Genomic DNA, 13,236 nt, shown 5'->3' on the forward strand with positions numbered 1-13,236 from the left:
ATTGGTGGTTATCTACTTACCCACATTCTCTGTTTTTTTTTGACATTAACATATTTTGGTGAAAAGGACTCTAATCAGTATTTTTTCTATTTTTAATTCTAATTTATTGGATAACAACCGCAAAAGAATTCCTTTTTCAAATATTTACTCATTTAACGTTATAGAATTCATTTTAATTGCATATGTAAACAAAAATTAATTATTTGCAATAGATGGTGTAGCATATATTAACCATCTCAGTAAGTTTTTTTATACATGATAAAAGGTGTACAAAATAAACCCTCAGTAATAATTTTAATTAGCAAGTTTAAAATATATAAAATTAATTTTTTTCGATATAATTAGACATAACTCTGTTTATTTACCATTTATTCTTATAAAAATGGTAAAAAAAAAGCAAAAATACAACAGACTGGCTAAAGCCATGGCTTGATGGAGTTTAGTTAAAAATATTACGTGGTCTTGCTGAAAAGTAATGCACAGTTGCTCATAACTCGCAAATGAAAAGTTAGTAAAATGAAACAAATATGGCACAAAACTAATTTTATTTGTAACTTTTTTTTAGCAATTTAATTTTGCAAAATCTATTTTTCCACAGTTACAAATTTCTGCAGTTTTTTAACCTAAAAAGCAGTTTTCCCGTTTCATCAATGAAGAATTCTGGCAATGTTTTCTTGATCGACAACCTCACTGCATTATTCAGTTCATCATCTGTGATGAGAGGAATACCTTTAATATCTCTAATTGCAGATAGAAGTGAAAATAGGGCTCAAAATCTGGCAATATGGAGGGTGTGGAACAGGTTCAAATATCAATTTCACAAGAGTCTCAAATGTTGCACACGATGTGTATATGACTGAGCATTATTGTACTGTAGCATTATCAGCTGTATGGATTGTTGTTTAAAATGACACACACATATCCTAAAGTGTTTTAACTTCTCTATGAATTGTACAAAATCTACAGTTAACCCAGCTTCAGGTACTTCAGCTAGTCTTGCTTCAGGTAGTCATGTACATATGTTTGGGTTTTTTTTGCAAGGGTTGTGTTTAAGTTTTTTTTTGTGGCGAACTATAGTGCTGGTATCCCATGTTCTACCATTTTTCTTCTGTGTTGGAATGATGCACCAAGTTTCATGTTCCTCAGCATGATAATGTTTCAGAAGGTGTTCATAATATTCCTTTTGTTCTTAGAAAAGAAAAGTCATGCACCCATTGCGAACAGATTTTATGGTTGTCCAACTGTGCAATAATGTGTCCTACTTGTTCTCAGGATATATCTATCAGCATGGCAATGCCGCACACATTTTGAATAAATTCATGCATAAAATCTGTAAATCATAAATTCATGCACCTCCTTTTTTTTGCTTCTCATCAGTCAAAGTAACTGGTCAATCACTATGAGGTTCATACTTAATATTCAGTTTATCAGCTTCAGTTGCACAAACTTTTGTTCACCTACTCACAGTTTCATCATCATAAATGATTTTTAGATGATGATGAATATCACTAGAATTCACTTTTTCCACTATTAAAAATGTAATCACTGCATGTTGTTTTAGATAGTTGACAACAAGATTACTTGACTCTAACAAAAGGCAACTGACAGAGAGAGAATATGAGTCAATGACTTTTGGAATGTTAGTAATAGGAGAATGAAACTAAAAGCAGCTGTTGCTTTGTGTGACATTTTGTTCTCCCATTACTTTCGGTGTGATTTACATTTCAGCCGTTCCTTGTATAAATCAGTTTAAGTATTTAAGTAATTTGAATATATACTTGGACATACATATACTAAATAAATAAAAAAATAATAACAATTTGGAGGGAAAGAACTTTCCCTTTGTAAAAAAAAAAATAAAAAAAGAATTTGCAGGAAGATAAGTCGGAAATATTCATTTTGAACGGCGCCAATATCTCCACAGAGATTGTAGGGATGTTTGTCACTAGTGGAACATAGATGGCTATTACTTCAGGAAAACAGCCACACCCTCATATTCTCTGTCCTTAGTTTGACAGTCACACCTTTTGTGGACATATCCGTGAAAGGACACATCATTATTTTTAATTCCTTATATATATATATATTTTGTACAAATCTATAAAATAAAATCTAAGATAATATTTAATCATTTAGATAATTGTTTATTCTCATAGAATAATATTATGAAAACCAAAAAACATATTTTTAAAGTTTTCATCTAGTACTCCAATCAAGTTTTGAGCAATTTTGGTTGAGAAAAAGTCATATTCCCGTTTCTTAAAAAAAATTATCAAAACAAACTTTTATCCATTGTGTGACTTTATTGATATCTAATTGTACAGGATCATCATAAAAGAATGGTGGGTTCCACTTAGCTCAGATGAAGGCATTAGGGGCTTTTGAAAAATTATGTTGGTAGAATTGAAAACCTCCACCCAAAAAGTTTCTATAACAACCATTTTAACATTGCAGCAGTCTTCTGCATTATTGCTGAGATGTGTCTTGAAAAATTGCAAGATTAATGAAACATCATGCAATTGGGCCTTTTTTTTTTTGGTGAAAAACCTTGTTGAAAAAAGTGCTGAGAATAGTACTGTTTAATATTGAAAAACTGAAATTGATTATCCTGATATTTTAAATGACTATTGCTTTCTTCATCTGGATAAATTCAAAAAAGTATACGTAGTTTATACCCAACAAGTTGATAGACTCCCAAACATTTTAATGAGTTCATTAGCCAGGCTATGAATGAAGATTTGTTGATAGGTAAGCCAAGAAGAACCTACATCCTGGCCTCCAAGAAGCCCAGACCATAATTCCTTAAGATTTTTTCTTGTGGATGTAATTTAAAAACATCATTTACTTGCAAAAATTGTATGGCTTGAACCAGTCCATGGAAAAAATTAAGGAAGCAATCAAAACTATAATAGAACATATTTTTACATCATGTATAGGCAGAAGCTGAATGTAGATTGGACATTTTTTGCTGAGATATGAAAAGTGAGCATTTTGACATTTTTTTGATTATGTAACAAAACTATTTGAAGCTGTGCTGAGGATTTGATAAATAAAAAATATAAATTGTAAGTATTTTTGTTTTTATTTAATTCAAGATTTAAACCCCACCTTTCTTTTATGATATGACCCTGATTAATGCTGGTATATTTCAGAACATAATTTCTGCAATCAGATTTCAATCACGTTATTACTCTTATCTAGGTAATTAAAATATAAAAGGTACAGTGATACTAAAAATAAATTTACACATAATTTCATTACACAAGTAAACATCACAAATCACACAAATTAAAATGACAAGAAAATATTTTTTTTTACTGCTAATTCAACTTTGATATCATAAACCAAAATGTTTTAGTACATTATCATATTATCATTTGCTCAATATTATTTAAACATTTAGGTTCATAGGTTTAGATTCAACTCCCTTTCTGGAATTGCAGAGCTAAAAGAAAATCATTATATCCAAAATTATGTTTCTCCTGTTGCAGCTCAGCAAACTAAACAATAATAGAATACCTCAATCTGTATACAACAATATGGTGGTATATAATTTTTTTAAAACTTGACAGGTTCAGAAATCCATGTGCATTTTAAAACTTATTCCTTTTTGTTTAGTCAACTTATTTTAATGAAAATTTTTTTAATAACATATTTTTGAAAATATTCAATAAAATATTAGATATCTAAAAGAATTATTTGTTAGCGTATCTTTATATTAAAAAAAATATTTTTTTATATGGCCTATCTTCTGTTTTTTGTCCTTAAGCATTCATTTCAATCAGGCACAGTTCAGCTGACAGCTTAGAATGGTATCCCAAAAAGCTAAACAATTTCGTTTTTTTTCTAAAATATTTCTGTCACTAAATACATCAAATCAGGAATTGATTGAGACATTACCACATCATAACCAGTCAGCATAAACAAAAACATAAGATTCAGTATCCTGATAGTTAACAGTTGTTAACTATCTATAGTAATGCAGTATACATGAATAGAGTACTTACCCATCAGTTGATCTTAAAGATTGGATATTCGATTTTGAAGCACTTAATGAGTAAATCTTTGAGGTATAAGAAGTACTAAGATCACTCTGCTTTTCAGAAAGTTTATTGAACTCAATTTTATACCTTTACAAAAAACAAAAATAAAATAAATAATTAATATTCTTCTGACTGAATCTTGCCAAGCAATGACTGTAATGACTGTTAAGCAGAATTTTATTGATGTATAATAACAATGTAGAGTAAATTTTTATAAGGTTAATTTTTACAGGATATTTTCTTACTTTGTATGTGATCTATTTATTTAAAAAAATGACTGAAATGTATACATCACATAGTGGTATGGGCAGTGCATAATAAACGTAAGCAGCTAATCAACAGATATTTTCAAAAATTATCAAATCTCAGCCCTCTATTTCTTTTCTCTGTCATGTTTCTAACAGTTATTCAATCCGACATAAAAAATGCTGAGCTTTATAAAATGTTGCACTGGGAAAAGTGGTCAAAGAACAGCAGCAAGCACAAGATACATCAGATTCAACCTTTGGTATTGTCTCTTCATAGAAACCAGTCAGTCATATATGTAAGGAAATTAACCACTACATGCAAAATTACATACGTGCAAACATCTTAACATGTTAAAATTTGAGAAATTAATGAACACATTAAATTTTACAAAAATTATATTTTCATTTAATAAATGAAAATATATTAAATATATATTTGATTATGCACATTAATGGGATTTCCTGATATTTTTATGACAGCCATATTTACAACAATGATTTATTGAAACAGCAGAATTATAATTAATTCCTGAAAAGATATTTTAAAAGACCTATTTCTGCACATTAATAATTTTTACAAAATAAAAGTAAAAAGCTATAATTTAATGTGTAAATGTAAAAAAATAATAATTATTAAAAAAAAACATCATTGAAGATGGGCTTAGGGCCTGAAAACATTTTGAACATGAAAAAGTAAAGGTAAGAGTGTTCTCTAATTCTGTACTTTGCGACGGCTGAAAAAATATTATATATAAATATTTAATATACAGAGGAAAAAGAAAGAAAAAATGGACTATAAAAAAAATGTTATCTAAAGAAATTAACACACACACACACAAACACCACACACACGAGTATATATATATATATATATATAGAGAGAGAGAGAGAGAGTTGTACATAAACTAGCAAGGTTAAAACAACTATCCAAACAATGGAAACTTATCATTAGCTTGATAGTGACCTCATCCAAAACTTTTCTGCCCCTTGATCAGTACTAAATACAGAATTTGTTTCATTAGGACTGCTCTTAGTCATTGAATAGTAACAAACATCAGTGCTTTTCATGCCAACATCAGAATAAGATTTACAAAACTTAATACTTTATTTAAAATAATGAAATAAAAGCATATATTATTCTATTGTTCCTTCAGATCACACAAGTTATCCACTTTTTTTTTTTTTTTTATTCCACCTACTCCTCTGGAACGGATCTACAATCAAGTTTGACTCGCGCCAGAGGAGTGTCCTTTACTCTAGCTCGCCTCCCCGCCCGTCGGCTGTATGTCCGGCACGCGGCAGGTCAGTTCACCGGTTAGCTCTTTTATTTCGTAGGTGGAAATTCCACCTACGACAAGCCGTCATCAGCGAGCGGTTTCTTCTTGACGAGCTTCCTCATCTTTCTTCTTTATAACTGCGGTTATAAACGACGAGATCACATTAAAGTTATCCTCGTTAAGTAGCATTTTATCCACCACATTCTCCGCAGATAATGGCCCTATACGTCTTACACAGGATTGCCTGCTTTCAGTCCAACGGTTACATTCAAATACTACATGTTCAGGGGAATCATAAGCTCCACAGTAAGGACAGTTGTTGTTATCTACCCTTAGTCTCGCACATAAATAGGACCTGAACGACCCATGCCCTGTAAAAAATTGCGCTATCCAGTAATTTATGTCCCCGAACTTCCTTTCTATCCATGGTCGGATCAAAGGTATCAAACGATGTGTCCATCGTCCCGTGTTGGCTACATCCCAACGATGTTGCCAATTACGCAGCATCTCTTCATATGCTTCTTTAGAAGGTTGTCCACGTGCTATACTCACTCGCATCTCCGCCAGTTGTTTAAGCGGAGGAACTCCTGCAATTACGAGTACTGCCTCGGTGGAGACTGAAGAATATGCGCATATCACTCTTAAGCCCATGCGCCGTTGAATTCCTTCAAGGGCTCTTCTGTTCTTGTCGGCACGCAGAGCTCTTTCCCAGACTTGTATACCGTAAAGTAAGATGGAATTAACTACGTGAGCGTAAATCTTACGCTTCGCAGTTCTGGATCCTGTCATATTACCGAGTAATCTGCTAAGATTTTTGACCGTGCATTCAGCTCATTTACGTACTTCATTCACGTGTGCCGTAAAACTCCTCCTCTTGTCAAGCCAGATCCCTAAATATTTGGCTGAAGTCTGTTGCTGGACAAGATTACCCCCTACTCGAATTAGGATGTCAGATATTCTCCTACGACCTGTCATGACTACGTATTTTGTTTTACCATGCGAAAGTTTTAAGCCTTTAGTAGACATCCAGACTTCTGCCATTCGTATCGCTGCGTTTGCCTTCTCCGATACCTCTACTTCAGTTTTTCCAGTAACAACCAAGGCCAGGTCGTCAGCAAAAGCCACTGGGAAAACACCCAGAGGATAACTCAGCCCTAGAATTCCGTCATAGACCAGATTCCAAAGGAGTGGCCCCAAGACAGAGCCTTGAGGCACTCCACACGTCACTTTGAAGCGGAAGCAGGATCTACCCTGGTGACAAACAACAAACCTATCCTGCAGGTAATTCTGGATAATTCTCCTTAGGTATCCAGGAATATCCTTATCTCTCAACGCTTGTAGGATCGCATCCCATTTCAGCGAATTAAAAGCATTGCTCACATCAAGCAATATCACAATTGGTATCTTCCTGGTGCGCCAAGTACCCGATGCCGCTTCGTCCACCAGACGCATAACTGTCTTAACAGCACCCACCGTAGAACGCCCCTTACGGAAACCAAATTGTGCGTTAGAAAGGCCACCATGTTCTTCAATCGCATTTTTCAGCCGCAATTCCAACAATCTCTCTAGGAGTTTGCAGATGTTATTAATCATGCATATAGGTCTATATGCTACTTGTAAGTCATCGGTCCCCGGTTTCTTGATAAGGGCCAACCTGGACTCTTTCCATTGCATTGGAATACAACCATCTCTCAGGATCTTATTCATGATATTAAGAAGCTCTGCAGGCATCCTCTCTGCTAATATTCTGATTATCTCGGCTGGAATGCCATCTGGCCCGAGTCCCTTATGTAGCTTCAGTCTTTTCACCGCCATTAATAGCTCACTAGCGTCAAGAAGTTCAAAGCTATTATCCACAATCTCTTCCCGAACAGGATCCGCTTGCTGAGGAAATAATTCCTTAACAACACGATGGATCTTACCGTCTGTTAAGGCAGGTAATCTCTTCTCTAACTTGTTGGTAACAATTTTAAAACCCCTGCCCCATGGATCAGCATCTATATCTTGACACAGTCGCTTCCAGCAACTGGCTTTAGCCCTTTTAATTGATGCATTATATGCATTCCTTGCTTCCACGTATACCTCACGCGCAGCATCCCTTAATCTAGCATTCTGCCTACCCGATCTTTGGTAGGCTCTTCTTGCTTTCCATGCTGCCTTCCGTAGTTGTTCCAAATCAGGCGACCACCAGTAAGCATGTTGCTGCCTCCGGGGATAAACTAAGACCCCCGCTTTTCCGCATTCCTCTTGAATTTGTTCCACAAAGTCTTCGGGGGACATATCGCCAGCAAGTCTTAGGATTATTCTGTCCCTAAACCGTAAGCATCCTTTTTTGGAGACGATCAGCCTTCCCGACATTACACGAATTTCCCTGGATCGGGACTCGAATGCTATAAATAGATGGTCCGATAAACTCTCTTTATTAATAATCCTCCAATCAAAGAAGTCGTTAATATCAGTACTCCTTGTAAAGGCTAAATCTATTGCCGAACACGACATTCGTCTACGGAACGTCATATCTTCACCGTTTATACAAGTCAGCCCTAGTGTATTAACATACTCACTCAGGTGACGCCCTCTTAGACTGTTTACAGTTCCCGCAAATTCGGGACTTTTGGCGTTAAAGTCTCCAGCGATTAAGACTTTACGACCTCTATGCCTCATAACCTCTCCTGCAAGATTTTCTAGGAATACTACAAAATTATCTATTCCCGCATTTGGAGAATTGTAGCAAGAAAATACTACGATTTCACCGAGGTCGGCCCATATAAAGCCGTCACTGCTGCCACTGCTAATTATAGGGATCCCAGACACCGGAAAACCAATAGCTGCTGTCGTTGTCGCATCCACTAGCCATCCTGTTCCAGAAGTGAGATCATAAGGAGGTTGTAAAAGATTTACAAAACTTAATACTTTATTTAAAATAATGAAATAAAAGCATATATTATTATTCTATTGTTCCTTCAGATCACACAAGTTATCCACTTAAAAACAGAAATTTTTACACCTATGTGTCAAGTATTAAAATATTTCTCTTCAGCAAAAATAGAAGTTATAACTAAATTAACAGTTTAATTATTTTTTACATTACCATTTTTTTTTCTTTTTTGCAACTTACTTTTTATCTGGATCAGAAACCAGGCACTTTTTATATGGGCGTCCTGTAAAAAGTTTCCAAAATATTAATTCACCGCTGTATGATCCAGTAACCAGTGCTTCGGATGACACACAACAAGCTGTAACATCTTCATTATGCCTTAATTCCCAAAATTTTTCAGTCCATGCTTTCTCATTAACAGCAAATTCAGTAACATGACGATTCCAACCTACAGCTAATACACGTTCTGGTAACCATATAATTTCAGAAACCCGGCTAAAAAAAATTATATAGTTTTTAATAATTTTTAATTTTAATTATTTATAAACGGAGTAAAATTATTAATGCAAGAAAATTTATAAAGCAAGATTGCAAGTGAAAAATTTTGAATCTGTATTAAAAAAAATATATGTGTTATATAATTTTTTTTTTTTAGAAAAAAATATTTATACAACACAATTTGAAAATGTAAACATGTTGAAATTGCAATGTTTTTTTCTGTCTTTACCAAATACTTAATTGCAATTTACTTGCAACATAAATTTTAAATTTATGAATTAAATAGTTATTTCTGTTGGAAGAGAATCAGATAAGTGCTGCTTTAAGATATTGTCTCAAGACTTTGTGTTTGCTTTCATAAGGATTTTGTTTTATTTTTTTAAGAATACTTGTTCCATGACATAGACACACAACATGGTTTAGATTACAAGCAAATAATCAATCATGAAAGTAGATATCTCGAAAAGTAAATTTTATCTTTTCATAATTTAAAATCTTTAAATAGCTAGCTAATCCATTATAATAACACTTCTGTAATATAATTTATTTGTTAGCTGTGTTTGCTAGATGGGTTTACTATCACTAAAATTCCTTACAACCAGGATTTAATTCTCTTAGTTATTTTCAGTTACCCACTTACATAAATTTTCTCAGAATTAATTTCACTGTAACATTTACTTGTTTATTAGCATATCATTAGAGATATCATTCTGGGACCCATTAAAAACATTTTCAGGTTAAAAACATGTTCCAATTTTGCTCTATAATTTGTGTTCAAAAATATTCAGTATACCCTCTCATTTTACAATTGTAATAAGTAAGGATGGAATTATTTGTTAGATGTAACACAAAGCATTACTGGTATGTTAAGTTAAGGAATTATGTTTACATTTTAAATTATTCTTACACATACAACTATCATGAAATTACTTAATGAGACATACTTTTTAATGTATTTATTCTGTACATTTATTATAATTTCCTTAAAATAACATTTTCTGGTGATTATATTACAATTATATTGTGAAATAATATATTTTAAGGGTTTGGCCATATTTTAACTAACTGTTTTTTAATATTTTGGTTTATTTTTTGTCTAATACATATTAAGGGTTTTTTATTTTTTATCTTTAGAAAATAGATATTTAGGAAATGGAAAAGAGCATTTCATTTTTATCTCTGAAATAAGCCCAGTATTTAATGATGTTTAAAGCACAGCTTTGCTCCAGTACTGACATATGTTCTATTAAATTATTTTTTTAAAACTGATTTTCTACTTTGCTTTTTCTATTCTTTTTTTATTGCTATAGTCTACATTGAGCATTTTAACAGAAATTTCTGCTTCTTTGAAATTTTTATTGTTATTACTAAAAACTTATTAAAATTTAAAAATATTTATATAAATACTTGTTTGCTAAGCTATTGAAATAAAATGAATTATTTTGTTATATACCCGCAATACATCTATTGAGGAAAAAATTTGGTTAATGAATGATGTTTCAACAGCATGCATATTTATTTTGTTCAAACATCTGGGTCATTATTTGGTGTAATTAAGTTAAGCAAAACTACAAAAATTCCTTAACATACCAGTTCCTTTCTATTGACAGATTTCGTATACAATCTCCATTCATAAAGTTCCATATTTTCATACTTCCATCTCTTGCTCCAGTTATTAAAAATATGTATGTAGGATCAAATGTTCCAGCAGTAATTTCTACTACTTCTCTCTCTCCATATTTTACATGTGTATGAGCATCTTTCACCAGACAGATACGTTTTCCTGACCAAGGATCCCAAGTCATTATACAAGAGTCCATTCCAACCGTAACAAGCTGAAACACAATACAAATGCAAATAATGAACTTTGTAATGCTGTTATCTATAATATAATGTAAATGTACAAAATGATTGTAACTCATAAAATCTGGAATAAGATCATTACTCAATTATGTTTTACGTGGATCTGCTAAATCTCACTATAATTTTTATACTTTCCCATTTTGTTTTTTTATTTATTTATTATATACATATTTTTAGAGATTTGATACTAGTACAGCTTGTGAGACATGGAGAAGTGTGTTAGGTTTTTTATAAATTCAATAAAAAAAATTAAACGTTAGAGCAGAGGTAAAATGAGAAGATTCTAGGTACCTGACGAAACATATTGACATTAACATTTTCAGGCAATTATTCAAGATACATTTGTTCAGATCAGATGATTGTTTTTAATAGAATTCACCCATTATACTTAAAAATAATTATGGATAAGAAATTTCCTGTTTATTTTCATTTTCTTTTTTCAGAAAAAACTCGTGATAATATGTAATGCGTATGGTCTTCTTTCAAGCATATTTTGAAATTATTTTAAACCAGAAGCATGTCCAATTTTCATTTTATATTCATATTTTGATAAAAAAAAAAGAAAAAAGTTAACATTTATTAGGCTACTTAACATTAAAATATTTAACTCCATTTTACAAAATTACAATTTAATTTTGGATAAATATAATAACATTTTGTTCTTTTTCAGAATCCTGCAGCCACTTATTTCAATTTTTTAAAAGTATGTTTACGTAATTTTCATTTTTTAAGCTTTTAAAAAATTTTACCATTTGCAGAGAACTTATAGGCTAACCAAACTTAACCTAAGCTCAAAGTCAAAGTCAAAGTTAGCGAGCTTAGGTTAAGTTTGGTTAACCCACCGGGTTGGTCTAGTGGTGAACGCGTCTTCCCAAATCAACTGATTTGGAAGTCGAGAGTTCCAGCGTTCAAGTCCTAGTAAAGCCAGCTATTTTTACACGGAGTTGAATACTAGATCGTGGATACCGGTGTTCTTTGGTGGTTGGGTTTCAATTAACCACACATCTCAGGAATGGTCGAACTGAGAATGTACAAGACTACACTTCATTTACACTCATACATATCATCTTCATTCATCCTCTGAAGTATTATCTAAACGGTAGTTACCGGAGGTTAAACAGGAAAAAGAAGAAGAAGGTTAAGTTTGGTTGGATTATATTTATAATTTATAATTATAACCATTCTTAATTAAGCATTCAAGAACAAGCTATTTTACAAGTATTAAGTTAAAAACAACTGGCTGTCTGATTCCGAAAAGGTATCTAAAATTTAAATTAAAAAAAATTAATATAATAAAATTTGGGCTAAATATAAGAACACAAAAAAATTATCAGTAAAATGAAAAAAAGAAATTCCATACTTATAATAAAATTACAAAATAATATTAGTTGTAATTTAATATGATCAATAAAATAATTAAAAATAAAATAAAAATATTGATAATTAAATAATGGTGTATACAAATTTATCAAACAATGAGAGAATATAAAATACTAATGACATTATTAATATGAGTAAAATTAGTGTATTCCCTGAATAGACCAATTTTAGTAGCTAAATAAGAGTCACTACAGTAATCTAATTTTTATGAAAATAGCATGAATAAATAAGAATAAAATACAATAGGAGCTGCTTTACAGGAAATATTACTTTATAACATGTTTTAAGAGTTTTGGGTAAAGCCATCCATACACATTAGCTTATATTAATATACTCTGCATTCAAAAGCCACTTGTGTTTGCTGTTTTTAATTCATGTTACCGATCAAACATATTTGATAGTTTGTTAAAACTTGTGAACAGAAATAGGAGCTTGGAGTTACAGCGAGTCTGTCAACTTTTATTTCTTATTAAATTCACAGAAAAAACTTGGCCTGTTGTACAAAAATGTTAAACACTTATCCAAATTGTAGTACAAGACACAATAATTTATTTATACAGCAACAATCCAATTACAGTTAATGATGGAGAACAATAGATTTTGTAGTATGAAAAAAATGTCTTTCCAGGAATCGAACCTAAACCCTGCAATTTAAAGGTAGAAGTGCAGCAACTCTGCCATAGAAATTGATTTATATAATTATGTCCCGGACAAATCCAACACCATGTTCGTGCAATAACATCTACGCACACGTTCGGGGCGGGAAACGACATGGTACCTAAAGAACCCATTTAATTTGTGAAGAGGTTAATTTAAAATTAATGATTTAATTTTTTTTTCGAGGTACCTTCACTTATGTCAGCCAATGGGGTAATGGTTTTGCTTGGGAGTTCCCTGTGAAGTACGTAATTGGCGTTCCCGAGCTCGTTGCGGTTGTGTTTCTCGGTTTCGCCGTTTACGGCGGGGGCAGGAGGAATGACCGTGATTTGTTTTTGCCGAGGCTGGGCGGAGTGCAGATGGGGAGTCCACATCCCTCTTGCTGGAGGCGG

At 32.3% G+C, this 13,236-nt stretch overlaps 1 protein-coding gene across 1 annotated transcript in view; it reads right to left on the reverse strand.

Annotated features, from left to right (window-relative positions):
• LOC142330674 (WD repeat-containing protein on Y chromosome-like) overlaps window positions 1-13,236 on the reverse strand; it is a 101,507-nt gene that overhangs the window by 30,340 nt on the left and 57,931 nt on the right. The window contains 3 exon segments of the mRNA XM_075376120.1: window positions 4,008-4,130; window positions 8,687-8,941; window positions 10,535-10,779. Of these exon segments, the coding sequence (XP_075232235.1) occupies window positions 4,008-4,130; window positions 8,687-8,941; window positions 10,535-10,779 (623 nt within the window).

This window comes from Lycorma delicatula, chromosome 9 (genome assembly GCF_047948215.1).
Source record: "Lycorma delicatula isolate Av1 chromosome 9, ASM4794821v1, whole genome shotgun sequence".
Classification (NCBI taxonomy): Eukaryota; Metazoa; Arthropoda; class Insecta; order Hemiptera; family Fulgoridae; genus Lycorma; species Lycorma delicatula.